This window comes from Lytechinus variegatus, chromosome 5 (genome assembly GCF_018143015.1).
Source record: "Lytechinus variegatus isolate NC3 chromosome 5, Lvar_3.0, whole genome shotgun sequence".
NCBI classification, from domain to species: domain Eukaryota; kingdom Metazoa; phylum Echinodermata; class Echinoidea; order Temnopleuroida; family Toxopneustidae; genus Lytechinus; species Lytechinus variegatus.
The window spans coordinates 42598753-42623187 of NC_054744.1; the positions used below are offsets into that span (position 1 = coordinate 42598753).

General features: G+C 35.3%; 1 protein-coding gene across 5 annotated transcripts in view; it reads left to right on the plus strand.

Moving 5' to 3' along the window:
* The window catches only part of LOC121416209 (C-myc promoter-binding protein-like), a 71627-nt gene that overhangs the window by 25278 nt on the left and 21914 nt on the right, over positions 1–24435 (plus strand). For 3 of the 5 annotated variants that reach the window (XM_041609702.1, XM_041609704.1, XM_041609703.1), the window contains 9 exons: positions 12668–12797; positions 15458–15633; positions 16075–16316; positions 19299–19365; positions 20508–20708; positions 21420–21595; positions 22347–22389; positions 22675–22815; positions 23672–23813. In XM_041609702.1, the coding sequence (XP_041465636.1) occupies positions 12668–12797; positions 15458–15633; positions 16075–16316; positions 19299–19365; positions 20508–20708; positions 21420–21595; positions 22347–22389; positions 22675–22815; positions 23672–23813 (1318 nt within the window). The remainder of the gene's footprint in view (positions 1–12667; positions 12798–15457; positions 15634–16074; positions 16317–19298; positions 19366–20507; positions 20709–21419; positions 21596–22346; positions 22390–22674; positions 22816–23671; positions 23814–24435) is intronic. The other 2 variants (XM_041609705.1, XM_041609706.1) reach the window with 1 other exon arrangement.

The following is a 24435-nucleotide window of genomic DNA, read 5'->3' on the forward strand; positions in this document are numbered from 1 at the left end:
ATGTTTGAAGTGCATCGGTGAGCTAAATTTAGATTTATCGCTTTGCATGAGTATGATTTCTTGCCATGGTGCCCATCTCTATATTTATGTCTTTTCTACCAGCTGTGAAGAATCTTGAAAACATGAAGAGACAGCATGGTGATAGAGGGAAATGTCAGGATACAGGGTTGTACCTTGATGATTCTAACATGAATTATGCTGTTCTTGAAATTAAATTAGGCCGTGTTTATGCTTCCACTTTTCAGGCCAGAATCAGCGTTCCCAAATGTGGTTAGTCCAAAACATGGTTGCGTCCATGCTCACATTCATTTAAACGCTGTTTCAAAACGCCGATCGTAAACTCACAAAAAGGTGCGTTTGTAAACGTCATTTGACCAGAATCAGGCTTTCTGGGGAAGTATAAACAGAACAACGATCGTAAACGTGTTTAAATGACGTCATTTGGTACATGCTTCCGGTGAGATGAAAATCCCTGGGCAATACAGTCGTATTGCTCCATGCTTATCTCCACGTAATAACAACAATCGGAAAAAAAACTTTCGAAAAAAGGCGCGCCCAATTTGACCTCGCTTTACGATGCGAAGCCAGCTGGAGATCATGATTTGCTCTGAAAAGTTAAGCATAAACAGCACTCCCAGAACCACGTTTACGATCGGCGTTTTGAATCGACGTTTGAAATCGCTGATTCTGTCCTCGCAATGGAAGCATAAACACACCCTTATAGGGGTAGAGGAGTGGTTTTAGGGGGAGCGGGATGGTAAAATGATGTGAATTTAAAAAAAAATCCTTATTCCTCTTTGATGTTTGAAATTAATTTGATAAGTTCTTTTTGTTTATAATACTCAGTCCACAGGTGTACATGTATGGATGCCCAAAATTTTGTCACTCCATTAAACAATAGAATTCAAATGCAAAATATTTTTTTATATTTTTATTTTATTTAAGAGAGTTCCATGCAAAATATAAATTATTGTACAACACTAGCATACATGTGTTTTTCTATTTCATATTGGCTTTTCTGCAGTATAAACAATCCTGATGTTGACATTTCAAAAGTGGCGGGATATATTGTGTACTATTTAATTTCACTCAGACCAAAGTCTAGAGTATATTTCACAGGAATCTGATGAACAAGAAGGCAAATGTACATACTGTACTTGTGGTTTATGAATGTTCTACTCCATTGGACCGGAAGTTTTCTGTCTTTGCCTTCCATATCCAGTTCCATGCAGTCACTTCTATTTGCTTTGTGACTAGTCACTTTAATGATCGTGTTTGAATTAAACCGTCTTAAAACTGTGCAAACATATATTGTGGTACACGTAATATATACTGTACAAATGCATACAGAGACATTAATATTATACAATACAACACTTGGCTGCTTGGGTATATTGTTTTATTTAAAAAAAGTTAAAATGTTCAAGAGTATAATATAGGTTCCATATGTATACATATAATAATGAGATTGTTTTTCTTCTGATGTAGTATTGAGGCTTCATTTTTAGAGAGAGTTGGGGTTTGGACTGAACATGACTTGATGACTACATTATGAAGTTTCTTATTCCAGACAAGTGACCACATTCACATTCATCACTTTTGAGCAGAAATACTTTCAAAAATAATTCAAAATAAAAAGTAGGCCTTCATCAAATGAAAGGGAAGAAAAAAATCTAATCACACTCAGCTTTTAAACTTTAATGTATCAGTGCCTCCCATTACTATAAAATCCAAGAATGTGATTGAAACCTCAAATTTTTTTCTCTTCACAGGCAAAGGAATATATATAATTTAAATTCTAAAGACATTCTCAGTCAATCTCATTTGTAAATGAGGAAAGGGAATGCAGTAATGAAAGAAAATATTAATGCTTCCAACTTGAAGCTGATCAAATAATGTATTTTTCATTCTTTTTTGGGAGGGGAGGGCACTTGATATAGCTTTTTTTATAAAATGAATTATTAAAGATAAGGTGTAGGATTTCTCTGAATCCATGTTTTTAAGCTTTATTGTATCTCTTTAACCATGTAAACTTTTTTAATACAGTTATTTCATGAAATGTAGAGAACCTTAACACCACCCCTCCCTTTTATAAAAACCATTGTATAAAATGCTGTAAAAATGTTATACCATTACCACAGATGAAAAAGACACCCAGAATGTTAGGTAACAGAGCTACATGTACATTTGAACTTGTTGCATTTTAACCCCTTCCCACATTAGGGACACTCTTATCATGAATATGTCATAACAGAAATGCCTTGAATTGGGGTAACTAATGCATTTTCATTACCCTACTTTATGTAAATTTATGTCTATTAGCCAGCCTCCAATCACTTCATGATTTTCAGCAAATTAGCCATGCAATATCAACCAAATTGCTTCCCCATCCATTCTCTTCAGTGGAGGTAGTTGCGTGTAGTAATATTTGTGCAAAATGGGTGAGCTTGCGCTGATTCCATCATCGTGTTGGCTTTGATAAAGGAGCTTCATGAGGCTGGAATACAGGGCCAATGCCAAATCGAATAATATCCTATTGTCTGTGTGTTTATTCAGTCTGGCCAATCATAACCTCAAGAGCATTAAACTCCACAATGTGTTTGGTGTATGACTCATTTTAGCCCGCCAATGAAAAATATTAACCCTGTTTATGCATTTTGCCACAGATGCAGCTAAGTTTTCTTTCAAAAGATTTTCATTTCTTTTTTTTTTTGCATTTCGCGGTGGATTCTGTATGGCAAGAGACTCGCTTGCGGGCTTGATAGCACAGCCGTCACACATTCAGCGAGTTAAAGAAAGAAGCTAGTGTTAGGTTGGAGAAATGCTAGTATGTGCAGCATTTAATACTCGAGGGCATTTTGATTAATTTTATTTTTCTCACAATGTTTATTGTTACACCCTTATTTTTGAAAAGTACCCTTTTTTCTTAAAATTGAGTCACCCATTTTGGATGTAAAATGGTATTATGAAATGTCGTAGGTAACATGTTTTTCATTCTACATTGAAAGACATTGCACTTTCATATTAAAGGCGGTGCTGCACCATCCAGAGTTTGCTCAATCTCGAGATGTTAGCCCGATCGGCCCTCTTCGCGATTAATCTCAAGATTCAAGAAACCCCGTCTCCACCATCGCAAGAAGAGCGATTCCTGCTCTAGCGAGGCATCGATGCATTATGGTCTGACGCCGTGAATAAATAATCCTGAGTGCGTCTGCACCTACGAATTAGCGCGATGATTCGTAAAATAGTGCGCTATTTTGCAAATAATCCCAAGTTGACTTGGGATTGCAATCTCGAGATTAATCCTACGAACTAACGCGATAATTGCGACTCCATTGCAAATAATTTCGAGATTGCTCAGATCGGGATAATTTGCCAGATCAGAAATAGCGAGCTAATTCGAAAACTCGGGATGGTGCAGACGGCCATATATTTTCAGAGATGTTTGGTATGAAAGTATATGAAAGCAGTAGTTAAAATGCCATCACTATGATGTGCCATTTCCTCAACAAGGAAGATTCAATTCTTGTCTGTTTTCATCTTTATGAGATGAAAAATATGAAATAGTAATAAATGGTTTTGGAGTTATTATATTTTGTATTGTACAATGTCATTTCTAGTTAGGGTAATATACAGGTAGGCTTAAGCAAGGGAATGTCTAAGTGGCATTTTTTTTCTGTCACATGACCAAGGCATCTGATACATGAAGTCACACTAGTGATTGGGAACTGGGGAAAGGGGGGGCACATGATTATCCCCTTTGAACAGCACCTTTGCTAGTGATCCTGATTAGGCATATAAGGGGGGGGAGGTCAGTCTTTAAAGTCTACTTCTCCAAGTATTTTTTTTTTTTTTCTTTTTGCTTTTGTAAAAAAGAAGATGACAAGTTAAGATGATGAGTTGACAGGATTTTTTTCCTTCAGTTTTCGTGATGTGTCATCTCCGATGCAAATCTAATTATGGTATTCCAAGAAAACAAGGGCAGCGTTGGTGAAGGAGAAACACAGTGCTTCCAAAACGAAAGCCCATGAAGCTCTGATTCTCTTAAAATGTGGAAATATTCCCATGACTTGAAATCAATCTAATTCTAATCACGGATGGTAAGCAAGCTGATATATTGCCATTTTGCCCACCTTGTACCTCTGGGTTTCATATCCACTTTGGTTCAGTGTCAATACCAGAGCTGATGGCCAATAAATTTTAGTGGGTCAGACCCTGAAATGTCAGAGAGTGTCTTGTGGAGGTCGTCCGTGTTTGAACAAGTATTCATGATCCGCATGTACACATCTGACCCAGTCACTGAACATCTACATGTAGTTTCTACTCTTGCATATAGTCATAACTACAGGCATAGTACAATATGTGTAGGCCAACATGAATACAGTTTGCTTTTTGCTTTGTCATATATTGCACATGATTCATAATTTAACGTAGTAGAAATTTCCATATCTTTCACTTTCATTTTGGCTCCTGCCCCCCCCCCCAAAAAAATGGTACTGGTAGTACCATTTTTTTTGGGGGGGGTAAATTATCCCTAATATTTTTGTACATATAATTTTCAGTGAACAGTGAAAGAAGGAGAATAGGCCCTTTACTGCATAGTATCAACAGTGACATAATTACATGTGAAAGATATGAATTGTTAAGCCGCATTGAGTACTCATCAATCATTGCCATGAGATAAAGTTACATATACCAGAACCTCATGAATTAGAGCTATCAACATCTTACATTACACCTAATGGTGCTTTCATACCCTCCCGATAGAACAAAACACATAGTATTTTCTGATTGAACTTTCTACCTTGATCAGAAAACACCAGGTAGTCCTATGTAATTTATAGCAAGTAAAAGAAACCTGCTTGTATAAAAAAATATGTACTCACAATTTTTAATAAGTGCATTTAATAGGGAGAACTTTCAATATGAGGCAGGTAGATATAGGCCTACATGTAGCCTACATCTTTGCTAGATAGGGAAGTATACATTTTGTTGAATATTCTCTAAAAGAATATAATCTGGTTCGTGCTCGTGTGAATGATTAGGCCTACATGTATATTAAGATATTTTATCCTGACAACAATTTGACAAATTTCCCTAATTAGGAAGTGTGAATGTGTCATGTTATACTGAGCACTCTGAAACTGATACCAACTCTATAATGGTTGACTTTGTTTGTTGACATTTTTTCATCTTCAGAGAGGATCATAAAACATCAAGCTTCATCAGTGCTGAAATTTTTGCTGTTTGGCTCTATTTCATTCAATGTTTTAATGTGTTTTGTGTTTATTGATTAGGCCTATATTTTTAAGTTAAACTTAATACATGTACTTTATTTTATTTTAATATTGATCTTTTTTGTTTTGTGTAGGCCTATTTATTAATTTGTTCATTTTATTTATGAAATTTGTTTGATTCATTCAGGTAGGCATATTTTAGTCAATTATTTTTATTCAATCAATCTTGATCATTCATTATTTTATTCAGCAATTACTCTTGTATTACTTTTTTATTTTACCCATTTTTATATGATGATAATGGAAAGAATTATACTCCTCTCTTTCTTTGTAATTCAGTATATTGTAAGCGTGAGGGTACAGGCCTATAAACACAATTTCTACATGAAGCAGCACTCATTTTTTTGTTTATTGTTTCATTTTTATTGAGTTTGAGATATTCAAGCTGGTCACTCCTTCCATGGATCCATTCTCCTTCTAGAAGCAATAAATAAAATAGATGCAATATGAGCTCTCTAGAGTGACATTAGCATTCTCCATCCCTCCTATTTTAGACTGAATATTTTAGAAGTGGGTCACTCTGTGCCCCTGAGTAATCACCTGAATGCATAGAATTAGGGTAGCTTGATCACGACTCCCCCTCCTCTATAGCCTTGTGGGAACTGCAAGTACATACGTGGAAGAGATGGAGGGTGGGGGATGCATGTTGAACTTGGAACAGATATGTGTGAAACAAAATTTTGCCAGTACTTAGCAATTCAATTTTGTTATGAAGTCAGCAATGCATTTAAAAACTACAAGTACATGTACTAAAGACTAAGTTATCAGATAATTTTCGTCACTTGATAAAGAGTTGCAGCGGCACTCGAAAGCTCGTGAACTTGTAAGCTAGTGAACACTTTTTGCGAGAGTGATCACAAATTTCCTAGAAAGCTAGTGAACACTTTTTGGGAGAGTGATCACGAATTTCCTTGTTGACCATAGTAGATTGCGAGACAAATGAATACCCTCTAGCGATTACATGTACTATTTTTTAAGCATTTATTTATAAGATTATTATTTTTATCATTATTATCTTTTTTTTGTTTTTTTTGGGGGGGTCAGTAATGAATTTTGTTTACTGGTACATACAAATATGTAGATATTTCTGAACAGTAGTTATAGCCCTTTATTATGGGACCTTTGAATTATCATGCATTGCATGATAACAATTCTGTTTTAGAGTATCCCCTCTGAATTCAACTGGTAATAATGTAAAATGTAATGGACAATACTTTACACGAGCCCTTGGCATTACAAATACATACACATGTAGCCTGTAGTGTATACATTGATACAGTATACAGTGGGTTTATCAGCGAAACTGGTTGCCAATAACACTTCGCAACTGACAAAATTCAATGACTGGGAAATGGTTTCACACTCCCTTCAGGCAAAACATGCTACCTTGATGGAGGCCCAACCTGATATTGATATGTGTTTGATGTGTTTTCCACTTCTCTACAAAAAAATAGTGCAATTGAAGGAAATATCTGTATTTTTTGGTACCTGGAGAAATTGAGAACAAGTATCGAAAGCAAACACTACATTTATCATATTTCCTCTGAGCCAGTTTTTTTTAGAGACTCTGAGGTTTTATAATCCATGTTATGATTACTGAAACTTATTATGATTTTTTTTAGCCATATGACCAAATTATAGGTGAGAGTGATTGCAATGATTATAGTGAATTCAATTAGAATAGCTTTGAAATGTTCATGTTATTGAAAATGAAGCAGTGCATGTTTATTTCTTTCTTGTAAAATTGGCAGGTGTTTGTTGATGAAATCTCCCAAGTTTTTTTGTGACTCATCTTTTGATTAACCACCTGATAGCACTGGTATGGACTTTATTAGTCTGGAATCAGACAAACTTATTTAATAAACCTTACTTGGCATACATGTAGGCCTTACACTCTAAAAAAACCACAAAGGCAAAAAGGATGGAAGAGGGAAGAAAAGGAGTGACAGCGGTTTCTATCCTTAAAAAATTTTGTGACTCCTTAGCCCTTTTTCTAGGGGTGATTTAGCATCTTTCCACCTTTTCATTGGGCCTTTATTATTCACCTGAGAAAGAAACAGAAGATTACTTTTTAATTTGAATTTTAATCGTACTCTTTCCTTATTAATTGCAGATACCTAATTAATTTTATCAGTGAAGTTTTGGAGAAGACGGCTGGTAAACACTTCTCAGCTGATCAGCCCATTCGGCACTTGCATGCAGAATTAGAAGAAAAATATTGTAAACTTTGCTTCTCACAAATTACAAAAAAGGTGTAAAAAATATCTAAATTACAACATATTTTAGAAATATTAGAAGCAAAACAAGAAAGAATCAAAGTATTTTGATATTTTAAGCATGTAAAATAACGCTTTTATAATATCGTTAGTGAAAAAAAATGTAGTTCGAGTGTATTTAACTCTATGGAATGATCGAACCGCTCATAAAGCGTGGCCTTCCACATTTACCCACGGAAATAATAGCTAGCTAGCGCTTGGAATTGGATTTTGTTCTCCACCTCGAGAGGTGGAGAAGTTCACTGGGGAAGTTCTCCTTTGTACCTTTCATACCGGACACTTTCCCCTTCGCCGGCGAAGTTCAACCGGGAAAAGTGCTGTATGAAAGAGGTATTAGAGGGTAGGCATAATGTATCTTTAAATTTGCATTAGTCCTACATGTACATTTATAGCAAGTGCGATCTGATATCAATATGCTTCCTTTTCCGTTGCACCAAAGCCAACGAGGCACGGAAGTGCAGAAAAACCATTAGTGAATCAGGACTTCCAATATTCCATTTAGGAAATAACGTAGGAAATTTGAGTATCCTCAGATTTTGAGTTTTAATACAGTTTGCAGGATGAACTTGAAATAGTCAAAGCTGCCAGTCTTCCCCCCTTTTCAAGAATTTCATCTTATACTGTATTATGTATACAGGTTCTGTCATTTTCAGTAGAGATGGGATGCTTCATTATCCATAGGCATTAGGCCTATTTAAGTATTTAATCACACCTCTATTGTATACATGGATTTTGATTTGTCTGTTGTACTTATGTTACTGTTACACTATTGTGTAAAATAAGGATTTATTTTTTCAATGGTCAAGTCTGGAAGGTAGACTAGCACTGCTCTGTGCTGGGAATCCCACTGTGTTATCCAGGGACGCAGGGAGTGCAGCTGCAAGAGGCTTGGTTGGTTTGGTTGGTTGGTTGGATGTTAGGGGAATATTTTCATTACTGCCAATTTGGTTTGGCATTTGAACCTCATTTGGTGCTGGCAGATCATAAATTGTCTTTTTGATTTGGAATCCCTTTCCAGATTCACATGGTTACATTTCTCATGTCTCATATGTTGGAAAATTTAGTAAACATAGAAGAAATACCCTGAAATTACAACAGATTGCATAGACCTCAAAATTATTTGATCACCCCCCCCCCCCCCAATAAACAAGGGTGGATCCACTATCAGCGAGCAGGAGCTCAGTGTAATGACACTATTGGACATTCAAAATAATCATGGGAAACATTGAACATTGAAGCCATTGCATTTACAATGTACATGTATGGAGGATATTGCACTGATTGAAATCAGAATTTAATTTTGGTGAAATTGCCTCCATCACCGTCGTGCTACATGGGTTTCATTTGTACGAGGGCATGTCGGGGTAATTTAGGAAATGGCTTCCAAAGCCACAGGCATATGGGAACTGATATAAGAAGTCACATTGAGCCCTTTCAGACTAGTGTTTTTAATCATTGTAACAAGTTAATGTGAATTGCATTTTTTTTTTTGAAAAGCCATATCAAGAGTTTGGCAGTTGATGTGATGACCAGGGGCCCATTTCATAAAGACTTACAACTGTTGTAACTTTGCCATTATGGCAACTACCATGGTAAACTTGATTATGGTTGGCTGCTGAGCCCTGTTGCCATGGTAGTTGCCATAATGACAAGGTTACAACAAAGTCCTTTATATCAAAAGGGCCCCCCGGATGAAATTTTGCAGTGATGCAAATGCAGAAATTCAACTCTCAAATTACTTTTGCAGTCGCCATTGTGAATGGTTTTTCATTTTATTTGTGGGTAAAACCCACATGACTTTAAACATCATACACGCCTCTGCTCACAAACATGCTCTGTAATAGTATTGGGCTGGGGCCGAGTTTTCTAACCAGGTATTACACCATAACAAAAAGGATAAATATGATGTTGAAATGAAATATTTCATCACTACATGTAGGTTGTATAGAAAGTCACATACTTTCTGTTTCTAAACAAAACACAATCAGTGCCCACATGAACTCCATGAATAGACCTGGTAAATATTTTAAAAGGAATGCTTTATATAAAGCTTATTCTGAACAATGATTGTAAAGACTTCTGTAATACTGATGGGATATTTTTTTGCATTCTTTCCGCCTTGTTTTGCCAGGTTACCCATGCAGAATCCATGTATCATGCGTATTATATTTTACTGCTGTCACTTCATTTCATGTACACATCTAGCCAAATCTTTTTGTACATGAAAATGAGCTAAAAAAAAAAGACTGTGAAGCTCCCATTGATAAGCCTGATGCACATGGTGTATGAAATTGATAAGCTTGAATGAAATTGATTTAATTCATTCTTCAAGGAGAAGTCTACATTTAATAATTACTTTTAATTGAAGTAGAAAAAAGGTGAGAGAATGACAAGTCAGTTTTGATTGCAAATGAAAGCTCTGTATTTGTCTAATATTTTTAACAAAAAGCAGGTGTACTTTTTGTCACCTCTAAAGAAAAAAAAGACAGTTATGTTTTATTGACTTCTGAATACAATTTTTCCCAAAGGTTTTGAATCCTGGGTAACTTGGCACCCGTCATTATTATTTGATAGAACTGGCTTTAGGTCTCAAAATGTAATTTGAGTAAATCAAAACACCTTTTGATATTTCAGTGAGTTTCAGTCCTATCAGTTTTTCATCTTCCAGCTTTAGAAAAAGGATGCATTGTTGAATATGATAATATTACATTTTAATAAATATTCCTGGTATTGCCCCAAATAATCTGTTACTACCACACTGTACATGTACAACAATCACAAATTACTTCATTTGCACATCAAAAGTGTATATTTTTTTCTTTTACAAGTACCTTTTTTTTTACAGTCAATATTTAGGACATTAATGCTACACGTGGAAATCCTAGATTAACCTTTTACATGTATATGTATTTCCCAAATTCGCTGATAATTAATACACTTTGGGAAACCTTCCTCATAATTTCCATTAAAAGAAATAAAATGGAAAAACAAAACAATACTTATTTCTACATTTTGTACAAAAGCAATGTAATTGATCATTGCCTCTCAATATCTGCTCTGCTTTAAAACCCCATAGTTTATAAACCCCTCAAAAAAGTTTTGCAACTCAGTTTTGGGGATGATATCTTTTTGGTTAATGAAGTATAAAAGATGAAACTGGTATCATTGGAAAGCTGAATTATTCGTCTTTACAATGACATGCCATTGGCTGTGATTATGTAATCATGGAATATGCAATCACCCTGAACATCGAGAAAAGTCAGAAGTGAAATGTTGCAAAATGCATTGATTTCCAACAAGAGTCTCCATTTCTATAGAATTTACACCATGCGGGTGACAGTGAATGCACTCGGTCCATCCTCGAAACAATTGTAAATTCGCTATTGCAAATGACGCATTTTGCAACATTTCATGTCTAACATTGCTGCGTTTTATCATGTCTGTGTATTTCATGATGACACTAGCATTACAAATGACACATGATTGTAAAGAAGAATAATCATGCTTTCTAAAGATATAACTTTTACACATGATGATGGCACATTAAGAAATTTATTAGCACTCAAACTTGCAGTTTGAGTTGCAGAACTCAAACATGACATGGCAACGAATTTTGCAACATTTCATTTTTTGCATTGCTGCATATTTATCATGTCTGTGTATTTCATCATAACACTAGCATTACAAATGACACATGATCGTAAAGAGGTATAATCATACTTTCCAATGATACCACTTTTACATATGACGATGGCACACTAAGAAATTTATTAGAACTCAAACCTGAGTTGCGGAACTTTTTTTGAGGGGTTTATAAAATTCTGATTAGGCCTTCATGACTTGTAGAAGTATTTTATATTGAATGCCATTCAGTTCTTATTCAGTGAACATCAGGCCTCTGATAGGTTTATTTCTAAATACTCTTGACTGTTTTAGAAAGTAAACAACCCTGCATAGCTCAATGTTTTCTGCCCATTTCCGCCATCCAATTATAAAAGCTAATTCGGTCTGATTTTCAATGCCAGGAAAATGAAAGCAATCTTTGCAATTATAATCTATGATTTCCAAAATCCTTAAAAGTTTTTTTTTGTGACCTTGTTACAAAACCTTCAGGGCAATATGGAGTAAAAATGGTAAGGGGGAGGGGGTATTAAAATTACATGAAGAAAGAAAAGATTTTCCATGGTTTATTCACACATGTGATGCTTCCCTAAATAAGACCGCTGTGCATGAAAAGCAATTTCTATTGAAATTGGAATGATTTCAATAGATTCTTTGAGTACATACATGTAGCTGTAATAACACAATCATGCCCAATATGCATAGATTGGGGGATGCAAACCTCATTACTGAAGAGATTTGTTGTTGTCATTCATGCCTTGTTGATTCTGAAATGTGCAATCGTTGAAATTGTTTAAATTAATTAAATCCCTTTTTTGTTTGTTTCATCAGTTTTCCTTGCTTCAGTTGGCAAATGATCTGTAGGCCATGAAATGAAAATAGATTAATTTTGCTTTAATTCTTAATACTTTATAAAATAGTATATGAGCCATGTAAGGCAAAGTGATATAATGTGCCCATTATTTCAGTTGTAATTAGATTTTTTCTTTATTCAAGCAGCTGCCTTGTAATAAATACAACTGTGTATATGGAGATAATGTATTAATGAACAAATTACTTACCCTATGAAATGCCTTTATTTTCTGTGACTGTCTTGTCTTTTTCTTTCTACACTAGATGGTATGAAATATCCTTCTTCATTTGATTTTGTTTCATGAAAATTCAAGTTAATCATAATTCCTCAGTTCTGTTGAATCTATATGTAGCTTCTGTACCCGTCTACTTGTATACATGTACATGTATCTTTCCCAGGTGAGGGACTCAAGTACCTGGTGGGATTACCAATATTGGCCAATATTTTCATGAAGTTGTTTTCCAAGACATCATTCCTTTTTGTCTGCATATTCATGACATGTTATATTTAAACTGTATATATCTTGCTTAATGTTTATTAGACAATCTGATGATCATTTTCAGCCAGGAATATAATCAATATTCTTTCCCTTTTTCCATTTCTCTTTTGTACATTTATAGAATGAGAGTCCACCACATGCTTTCTGTCTAATTAACAAGAATCTTAACAAGGGGAGTATGATGGGGTCTGATGTCTATCTCTGCTACAAGAAATCAGCAATCAGAGGAAACTCAATAGTTTATCAAGCAGGTAAGAAATCATAGGGGACCTATGGCAGTATAGTCATGCATCAGGCCTTTAAATGTCTCTTGGTCAAGGCCACTTCCTATGTTTTATTACAGCACAAGTAGGAAACTTGAAAGGGCACTACAAATTTCAACATTTCCAGGGCCGTGATGGCCGAGGTTTAAAACCTGTATAAAAACAACTACAAGGTCCCATGCAGTTGTTCCCAAGTTTATTCATTTTATCCACACCGGGGTAATGAAACCTGATATGTTTTACAAGAAGCACAAGGTTATTTAGTCCTGAAGTCCCAATGATTTTGAAAAGAATGGTTTAAATTTGGTTTCTTTCAGTAAGGAGATCCAGTTGCCACCTCCCCCCCCCCCTTGTCAAGATTTCTTGTTTCGGTATATTTGATTGTGGCTTGTCTTGTGACAGTTATGATGGGTCTTGAATGAGAATCTTTTTTTAATGGGGCTTTAACTCTAATAAATTTGGTCATATTTTTTTTTCATCAATTGGAAGCTGCCATAGAAAGCGTTTATCCCCATGATTTACATTTAGATGATGGTATTGAAACAGTTACCAAACACCTCACAATATATGATATTGCCCCTGGTAAGTGCCATGGACCATATCTGGGCTCAGTAACACAAAAATTTGCGATCAATCGCTAATTTGAAAGAACAGTTCTGATTGGTTCCTAGTCAGTATTCTTGGAAAAATGCGCATGAAACGAAGGTCTTGATAGGTCAGTTCATCTAGTGATTAATCGCTAACCTTTGTGTTACGGAGCCCTGATTTGCTCTCTCTCTCTCTATCTGCCTCTTTCAATTCCATCTATAGAATACCCATAAATCAATCAGTTTACATACAATGGCAGTCTTGGTTTGGCCCCTTTAAAAAAATGTTTGTCTTTTGTAGATGATTTATGTCTGGATGGAGTTCATTGTCAATGAATGGTAAAGGGTACAATGCATCCTCAACCAGTTGAACAAATCTGAAGAAGAGGGTGACCAATTTTCACTGACCTGAAAAGTGGGGTTTGAGTCTCTTTTCACCAGAATCTGATTGGTCACTTTTTTTTGCCTCCTACCCCCTCAATACAAGAGAAAAAACTTTGCTCTGCACCAATTCACACAAAGAGCAATATTAATCATGACTGATATATTATGTATTTTTTTTCTCAATTATGTATTAAAGTTAGGGAAATAAGTATGATTTGAATCACAGAAATCCTTAACTAGTAGATATATCCCCTCCTCCCCCCCAAAAAAAAAAATTCCTATTTTCTTATAATGGGAAGATTTTTCCCTCCGTGTGAATCAACTGCAATGTTCTGTCCTGTAACACACCATAAACCCATATCTCCCCCATAAAACTGCATTATAATGGGAACACCCAGCCCATTGAAAATATGTAACAATTGACATGCTTTTTGGCTACATGTAGGGTTTTAGAAGGTAGCAATGGAGCAGAGAGCCTCTCTCAAGTTCAATAGATCCTAGGGGGGGGGGGGGTGTACAGGAAGTCTGAATTCTGAGTTATACTATTATTTACAGTGTTGGTGTAAATACCAAGTAGTTCTCAAATAGGTAGTAAATTCCACAGATAAGAAGGAACACTAAAGGAGGAATAAAGCACAGTTTCATTTCTGATAAACTGTTGCGATTTAAGTACTTCTGCAAATACCTTGAGTATTTGCATGCATATAGCAGTACTTTATTTGCTGAGTAAAGTTGTTTCAATATACATGTACTTGTACATATAAACTGTGTAATATCAATGTACAACACAGTATTATTGAAACAATGTTTATTTGCTCAACAATCTGTTATAAACATTTACCAATATTTTGTTGTAAATATGTAGTTGCCCATTGGGTTATTTTAATACTACATGTACATCGGTTTTATTACTGCACATCTGGGGCCTGTTGCATGAAACTTTTTACCTGAGAAAACCCTGGTAAAAATTGAAAACTAAGGTTAGTCTGATTTCTGCCATTGACTTTAACACAGGGCAAAAACTCTGGTAAAAACAACCTGAGTTTTCTCAGGTAAAAAGTTTTATGCAAAGGGCCCCTGGCATTTAATAAAGAATGAAACAAACACATGCAGTTTAAACCTGTCAGCTACATGTACCAAAGCCTTCAAAGTAGAAGATACTTGAGCTTCTAATTGCAATATAACCTATGTATAAAAAAAATGTACTCTGTCATCATTATCTGTGAATTGTCTTTTTACTTTTGAAAATGACTTTCCTCTAAACTCAAAGTGACTTTTTTTGCAGTTTTCTGTCAATTCTCATAATTTACAGAGTTTCACCTTGGCTCAGTATCATAAATGTTTGCAATCAATATCAAAATAACAATGGCCATCCACTCATACGACCTGTGCATATGGCCATTTATTAGAATAGTAAACATGGTAAACTGTATGTCTTATTATGTATGAACACTGTAAAAGGCATTTTGCACCTCATCTCAAGGAGGCTTGAGTGAAGAAAGCAATTCTTTGCCTTATCAAGATGCAATTACATGTACATGGAACACCTGCAAGGTCTTCTCAAGGAAAGAGGGAAAGACTTACTGAATTGATTGGGCTATCTTTGTTACATGAATTGGTACAGGTACATGATCAAATTAAAATGCAATAAATAATCTCCTTTTTGCTTGTTTCCAGATATGTTGAGTCGTTACCCCTTGGAGGATTACGAGGATTTCCCCCTCCCCCAGTCCATCCCCTTCTGTATGCCTATGGGGGCTGCCATCGAGTGCTGGGCAGAGACAAGGGAGCATCCCCTTCCCGTATTCTCCACGTTCGTTCTCACGGATATTGCCGGTGGCAAGGTACAAAAGGTGGAGTTTAATTGGCATTGGAAAGATTTTGAATAAATAATCAATGTTTATTATTATCTTCAATTATTTTTCATATACTCACAATCTTGGTGTACGATGGTTCAAAAGTGAATCACATGAATTCATCTTGACCCATGGCCTGTGTGTATCCAGAAAAAAAACAATTGCTTCAGAAAGATTCATGGTTTATTCGGGAAAATTATTCAGAGATAAGGATATTGATAATTTCTAATGGAGACTTAATTCTTACCACTTGCAGTCAAGATTGAATCTAGTTTTTGAAATGTTCCATGCTGATACTTGAACAATTTCAAAAACTATTTTTTTCTTGCTGGTAGTCTTAATATGTATTTCATTTTTGAATTCACTTAGTTTACCTTTGCCTTTCAAACCATACCATAACTAACCCAACCATCCTTCAAACTTATCCCTCGATACTAGGTCTATGGAGCAGCTGTGACATTCTACGAGAACTACCCCGAGGAGAAACTAAGCGAACAACAGAGGGAGGCCTTGCAGTTGAAACCTACCAACAACAAAAATGGGCCATCCGTCTACAACATCCATGTGAATAAATGCATCTGTCTGCTCTCTCATTGGCCCTTCTTTGAGGCCTTTAAAAAGTTTTTGTCTTTCATCTACCGAGTCTCCATCTCTGGACCACGATCTATTCCCATTGAAAGGTAACTTTCTACTCTTTTGCTTTGTTTTGGGGGTTATGTTCATTTCCTCTTTAAACTACTAGTAGTGTTATGGTCTTGATGGGGAGATATTAGAAAATGAGCAGTTCAAATGAAACAGCTAAAGTTTGCTTTTCAATTTTTTTCTGAATTAAACTGATCATGAAATGTAAGTAAATCATGGCACTGGCACAAATCCCTGCGTCACACCTATTGTTCAGGGGATGGATCTATTTTTCCACCCCCCCCCCCCCTTGAATAGCATGACGTCACAGATTTACGCCCATGATTCATGGTTACTGTAAAAAAATAAGAAGAATTAAAATAAATCTAATCCATTCTTGCAGAAGTAGTAAATTAAAAAAGTTGTATTTTATTAAATGTTCCTGATTTCATGATTCAAACAGATTCTTAATGTGTAAGATTGTATTGCAGCATGCCCTCAATTTTCAGGATTTTTTTTATACATTAACCGAATAGAGTTAAACAGTATATTATAGAAAATCAAATAAAATCTCTTTGAATACCATGTAATCAGGGTAGCATTTGATGAAAGATCTTGCCAATGGTTTTCACTGACAACGCTTGATAGCTACTGAAATACTTGAAAACTGATTGGCCAAACGCAAATTTATCAGGGGAAACCACTGACAAACCAAGCCATGAAACGCTGTAGCATAAAATAAAAGAAGAAAACCACACATTTAAGCTTTTCCTGCTCACAAGGCTAAATTGTGGTTTTCACCAAGCAGCCATTTTATGTTACACTGTCTTTACATGATGCAATTTGTTTAATGTCTTTCAATGCAAGCAGAATTCAATACTAAAAAACTGCAATACATGAAGTAATGGTTATGATAAAACTCGACCTCATTCGTGTTTGTATACAATTCTATGCAGGTCTTGTTATGATTTTTCCCTAGTATATGTTTGCATCATAATCACAGAAATAATTTGCCTCTAACTAGTGCATTTAATGACCTCTAAAAAGCTTTTTTGGCTTTATGGGATGTTCTTGTTTGCCTCACATGCAGATGCATGAGGATAACATTATCCTACAACATTGTCCTTTGTAAAATACAGTCATGCATGGGAACATGTCAAAGAAAACATTATTTGTTATTGCCTCGTCAATCCCTGAGGGATAACATAAATGTCAATGTACCAGCTGATGGTAGTCCATGAACATGCAAAACAATTACCCTGTCTAGAAAATGTCAGAGTATTCATCTTCCCAGATCCATCAACCGCCCTCCTGAAATTGGCAATCTTTTTTAGAAATCGTAAGTTGTGAAGTTCGTTCACCTTGCATCCCTTGTTCTAGGAAATGAGTGAAAGATTTGTCGTTTCATGATACCAATACCAATAACTTACTATTTATGTGTCATATTTTTGTGAGGTTGATATGCCTGTATGTCTGTGTTCTTGGAAATGATTGAAAGTTGTTCTTGTGCATCATAGTACGACTCATAGTACAAGCCAACAAGGGAAAGCTGTGTATCGTAGGGTTATGAATTATATGCTTGTGTTGTCAAGTGCCTCTTTCATTTCCTCAATGCTATTTATACTGAAGTGTGTATAGCAATATATTTCATATTTCCTGAACTACATGCATTTCTTGACATTATAATGGCACTCAAGATCCTTATGTTCCTGAAGATCCTATACATATTGCAATCAATGAACGATAAGATGGAAATAAGAATATCTTTATGTTACTCAAGTGGTTAGTTGTGAGAAATCACAGTTTTGTTTCTATACATATAGTTTATAATGGGTATTATAAACTCCATTAGTTTCCTGCACAAGGTATCCATAGATAAAATCCCAATGTTGTACTCCATATTCCATTTTATCCATTTTCTGCCTGACTGGAGGTAATAGGCATAAATTTAAGTATAAATGCTCAGGACAGTATCATCCCATCCAGTCTTACAAAGTGCGATTAAGGGTCTGTACATGTAGACTATACATACATGTACATTGCACAATGTTGGCACAGCTGTAGTTCAAAATTCCCTTGAAGTTTTTATATCGAATTCAGCAGTATGTATGCTGGTCAATTAAGGGTATTGTATTCAAATCTTACATAGAAAATTCAGAATTGCAAAATTAAGAAAAAATCAGATTTTTCATTCTATTACACATATCTATGTTTCTGTATTTATTTGTTTTTATTCTGAACAAAAATCAAATCATTATTGAAAAGAAAATTCAGGAAATGGCACACTTGTTTTTCAAAAGGCACATATTGCTTGGCTTTTTACTTGTTTTTCATCTTTTTATGTAAATTGGAGCTGTGAACTTTTGAGTAAAATTTGAGCAAAATAGTTTCTTGTACCATCCTCAAATCATACAGAGGCATACAATGTATCCATATGAGACTGTTAAGACTAATTACAAGAGAAACCATAAAACATGACTGGGAAATGATGATTGTTTCCAGGCTGATAGTTTCACTATGAAATTCAAGGGAAGTTGTGTCCAACCAAGATAAATTACAGGAAACTGATCATATGACCCCATCCAGTATTTGTAGTGAAGAAGAAATGTTGTTTATTATTCGTAGTAATTTTCTTCTATCGTTGAGATATGCTATTAATGTTTTTTTTAAAGCAAAGTATTCCTAGCATCAAATACCACTCATTTCTACTACCGGTATTCTGCCCAACATTGGCAAAAGGAAGCAAGTGACACATTAATCAAATATGAGTTATTGTTGTTTCTGAAACACCCTTTTGCTTCACGTCCGGGCAAAATTTGGGGAAGAAATGATCGTTCTGTGGAAAGATATTTAAGAAAATATGCTGTTAAATTGCATTGATGCCTATTTAAATGACGAACACACATTGTTCATATACAACAAATGATACTTTTGTAACTTGCTTCCTTTTGCCAAAGTACGGATTTATTATTAACATACTTATGAGTTGTCATTATATAATGTTATGTTTCATTTTATCTATTTTTCTATTCTTCTCTCAGGCATATCTCTCATTTTATGCATGAAGTCCCCTTCCCAACACCTCAGAGACCTAGAATATTAATGGAGGTAAGTCAGTATATCACTAATAATTTGTTTGTTTTCATATATCCCCTTGATTTCCTATCATTATCAGCATACTCACCTGTCCCTGTTTAACATTGCTATTCACCCAACCCCTCCCTGAACAACACCAGTAGTGAAAGAAGATGCTCACTGACTTGAGTGTCGTTATTTCAATAGAATACAAAGTAAAGATTAATTTTCAAGGCAGTACAGTATGAGCCCGTTTTCTGTGAGATTTGGCACTCGCTAGGAATGATTTGCCTCCTTCCACATTATAGTGTTTACATGTAGAGGTTCTATGGATTTTAAAACTTAAAAACTCAAATGTAGTACCTTTGGAATCATGTAGAGTAATAAAATGATAAAATCTTTTGTGACAGAAACTTCTACAAGATTCCAAATCAATATTATCTTACAGAATGTAAACAACGGTACCCTGGTACTGTTAATAACTTGTGACCTTTGACCTTAAACTGGTACTTAAGCTGTACAAGACTAAATATTGATAAGCATGTTGTTTTGTTCATCAGACAGAGTAGCAGGTGGGGTATCCGGTTTCGTAGTTTAAATAGAAATATATTTACTGTTTGAGACAAGGCTCTTTGTAGGTCAGACAATCAGCTGTTGCGTTAACTATTCAATAAACAGGTGCCATTTTTGTCTCCATTTCAATGTGTATACATTACATATAGAGTTTATGGTGTATAAAATAGTCATTGATATTGCGTTATTTTTTCTATCTCATTCACTGGAAGGCATTTTTATATGAATATTCAGTAGTATATGTTAGAAAAGTCCTACATATCATTATATTATCCCATTTTCAAAAGTATATATTTACAGTTTCACCATTTGTTTAATATCAACTCACTGAAATGAAAACTGATGAATTGGTGAAATGTAAAAACAACTAATTTTTTTTACTACATTCCATCCCAATTTACTATTTATGGGACATTATAGAAGGTTATCGACATGGAAATGCATCATTTAATTCCTCTTTCTTCATGTCTCTTGTTCTACCTCACATAAATGAATTAACTATTACTTAATATTGAACCAAGTTCTAGAAAGAATATATTATACACAGTGTAGGATGGAAACAACAATCCATAATGCACATGTTTTCACCATTGTCATTACAGTTGGCCCATGACCAGCTGATCTTAGCCAGACCCCAGACCTCTCCTATCCCTCTGAGTGGAGCTAGCTACTGTGCTATGCTGAGGAATCTAGGACCAGAGAAGACCCTCAATGTCCTGGCTTTCCTACTCCTAGAACACAAGCTGGTCCTGCACTCCCTTAGACCTGCTCTCCTTACTGGTGTGGCAGAAGCTGTGTCGTCGGTAAGTCGTCCTCGTGTCAGTACCAAATTAACCCGTTGACGGCTGAGTTGTATCATTTGCACTGGCTATGCACACTATGTTCATAGGCAGTGGGTAAACCTGTTGACTTCTGAATTCTCTGATTCCTATAGGCTTTGTACAGGGATCACCTGTTTCTAGTAAGCAATGGGTTAACCTGTTGATGATTTAACTCTGTTGTTTCCATAGGTTTTGTAAAGGGGCCAACATATTCTAATCAGCAATGGGTAAATGCATCATGAATGTTGTCTTCAAAGAAAGAAATCATTTCATGTAAAATGAGATTGAAAATAGGGCTAGGCATGAATACAGTGCAAACTTCATCAAACACAGAAAAAATGTATATATATATATTTTTTTTTTTTTGGGGGGGGATATTATTTGATTACAAGCTCTACAATGTTTCTTCTTCATCTTTTCATGGACTTTTTATTTCTGTAATATTTCAACATTCATATAGTTATTATCGTGAGGTGTGCAACGTACATCATCTCAACATGATGTCAATCTTTTAAATGATGCATTGATATATTCAAACAAGTTTCACTTCACCATTAATTTCATTTTATTGTCCCACTTGAAGAAAAAATGAGCAAGAATATGTATTCACTGTGTAATGATGCGCTTTACTTTGAATTTCATTCTATATATCACTTTCCCAGTTGATTATAACTCGGTATTCTTTCTTTACAGCTCATCTTCCCTTTCGTATGGCAGTGTCCATACATCCCCCTCTGCCCACTCAGTCTGTCAGACTACCTGAGTGCTCCCATGTCAGTGGTTGTTGGTATCGACTCGCGCTACTTTGACATGTATGACCCTCCCAGTGACGCTATCTGCATTGACATTGATACCAACACAATCTTGCAGTAAGTTTATCAATTTTACATTTATTGAATACTCGCACATTACCCTAAACTTTTTAGTACCTTAAGCTTCTTGTAGTAATCCCAAGGGTTTGGCAGATTTAACCTTATGATATTATTTGTCATTTTGGTTTCTTGATGCTTCGACAAAATACTGCTATTTGTTTTTGAGTCTGCAAGTCATTCGATTAATCAGTCCATGAATATTTCTTCATCTGGTGCTTCAACTTTTCTTGAGTTATACATGCATGCAAGGTTATTTTCAAAGACTGGACCCACTACTCTTCTATCCAGTCATAAATTTTACAAACACTCTCACCAAAGCAGCGCAGACCTCAACCCTCTCTCAGTTAAATGCCATGATTTTGTTGCAAGTACAAGTGTTTGGTCATCTCTCATTTTTAAAAATTTGAAAACTGCTTTTCTTCAGCGTTGGACATTTTCATGATGTAAACAAAGTTTAAAAAATATTCATTCTAAGCACATTTAGGCAAGAATCTATGCTTATGGTTTGTTATAATGATCATTTGAGGAGTTATGAAGAAAGATTTTTCCGAAGTACAAAGCTGCTACTTCATACTCTTTTCGTCCCTAAGAATCCATTTACTTTTTTTTTTTTTTACAAATATGTTATTAAAGGATCTAAAAATTGTGTTCATTGAATAGAAACTCGCACAATTGTTGTTGATTTACTTATCTGCTGATAAAGTTAAATAAGAAATCAAAAGTGGAATTATTTTTGTTTTTATTCCAGGCTCGAGGACAAGAAAGGAATAACATGGAAGATACTACCAAAGGTAAGGGTTATATACCCCCAAAATTACAAACAAAACAATATAACAAATTAAAAAAAAAGCTGAAATGTGATGCCACATTGTATGTTCAGTCCCATACATGCCATTCTATGTGCATGTCATGTGACCCCCAAAAGAAAGACAGCCTTCAATAACTCTTAGCTGCATCCCAGTCTCTAATTCCAGTCACTTTGAGACAGTTTCCTGCACAATCCAATCTCATGACAAGAGCTTATCTTTATCTGTTTCCAGACTCATTCTAACATTGACTTTTTGTTTATGTAACAGAAACCTGCTAAGAGATTATATAACACATTGACTAAGATATACCAGGATATCCAGGAATCAGCTGTTGGTGATGGCATCTCGGATGAGCTTGCAGTTGAGGTGTCTCCCATCACGCTGGACTTCAGCCTCAAGAAACGACAGGTTAGTAGGCTGTCTGGTAAATCAATGGTCAAATGCTCTCCAGTTGGCATGATTATGAGGAGAAACATGATGGTGGTGGTGGTGATGATGATGGTGGTGGTGGTTGTGATGATGATGATGGTGGTGGTGGTTATGGTGATGATGATGGTGGTGGTGGTGGTTATAGTGATGAAGATGATGATGATGATGATGATGATGATGATGATGAAGATGGTGATAATGAAGATGGTGGTGATGAAGATGATGATGATGATGATGATGATGATGATGAAGATGGTGATAATGAAGATGGTGGTGATGAAGATGATGATGATGATGATGAAGATGGTGATAATGAAGATGGTGGTGATGAAGATGATGATGATGATAATGATGATGATGAAGATGGTGATAATGAAGATGGTGGTGATGAGGAAGATGAAGATGATGGTGATGATGATGACGATGATGATGGCGATGGTGATGATGATGGAGATGATGATGAAGAAGAAGATTAAGATGATGGTGATGATGATGATGATGATGATGGTGGTTATGGTGATGATGATGGTGGTTATGGCGATGATGATGGTGACTGTGAAGATATTTTTAGCAATAGTTAGCTATTTAAAAAATCTACCCCCAAAAATGTGTTTTCTACTGTAAAAGTCCTCATTAAGCTAAAATGTGATCGGCAACAGTGACCATTTTTCAAACACTTTACATTTTCTATACCTTCAGCCTCAAATGTGATTTCAAGCTGAAGTAATTATCAGTCCATCATATTGTCCCTAATTTAAATTTCTAAAGTGCATCCCAATTGATGATGACTTTATGTCTATCTCTCTTTGATAATTGATTTTTTTTTCTATTTCAGATGCAATTGGAGATGAGGATCCAGGAAGCTTTCCTGTCCTTCATGGCAATGATGCTGAAGGGTTATAGTCAATATCTACTCCCTATCACACAACAACCCAGTAATAGAGCTCTGGATGCAAGCTCAAGATTTGACTCCCCAGGTTAGTCAAAATATATTTGTAGTTTTATATTAGTAAAGTGTTTAGAAAGGGAACATTTGGGACATACATGTATAGTTTTATTTTAGTGAAGTGTTTAGAAAGGGAACATTTGGGACATACATGTAGATGATGCTCACAATTTGACTCCCCAAATAAGTCAACAGATATCTGATTTAGGAAAAAGAAACTTTAAAAAGAGGTTGTTAGGGATGGTTTCATGACATTTTCTCCTGTAGTAATTGCTCCTTCTGGAAACTGGAAATGCAAACATTAAGCCAAACAAAGAACAGAGCTTCATTCAGACCTTCCCTTAACCTTAATTCTAATCTCCACATGATTCTAAACTAAAAAAAAAAAAAAAAAAACGTATCACAAATCTAACCCTTATATCTTTAAGGAAATTAGCAGATGAGCAATTTTTGTAAGAGCAACTGTCATATTACCCACTGGGTTAGGTACATTACTTGATTATTATCTACTCCTAACAGTCAAGCAGTAGAGCTTTTGATACCAGCGCATGAGTCATCATTTATATGAAAATTTTTGATTTTCTAAGCCATTATATTTCCCTCCATGTAAGAGCTGGCTTAGAGAAATATTTTCATCCGAAAATCTGTTTTTA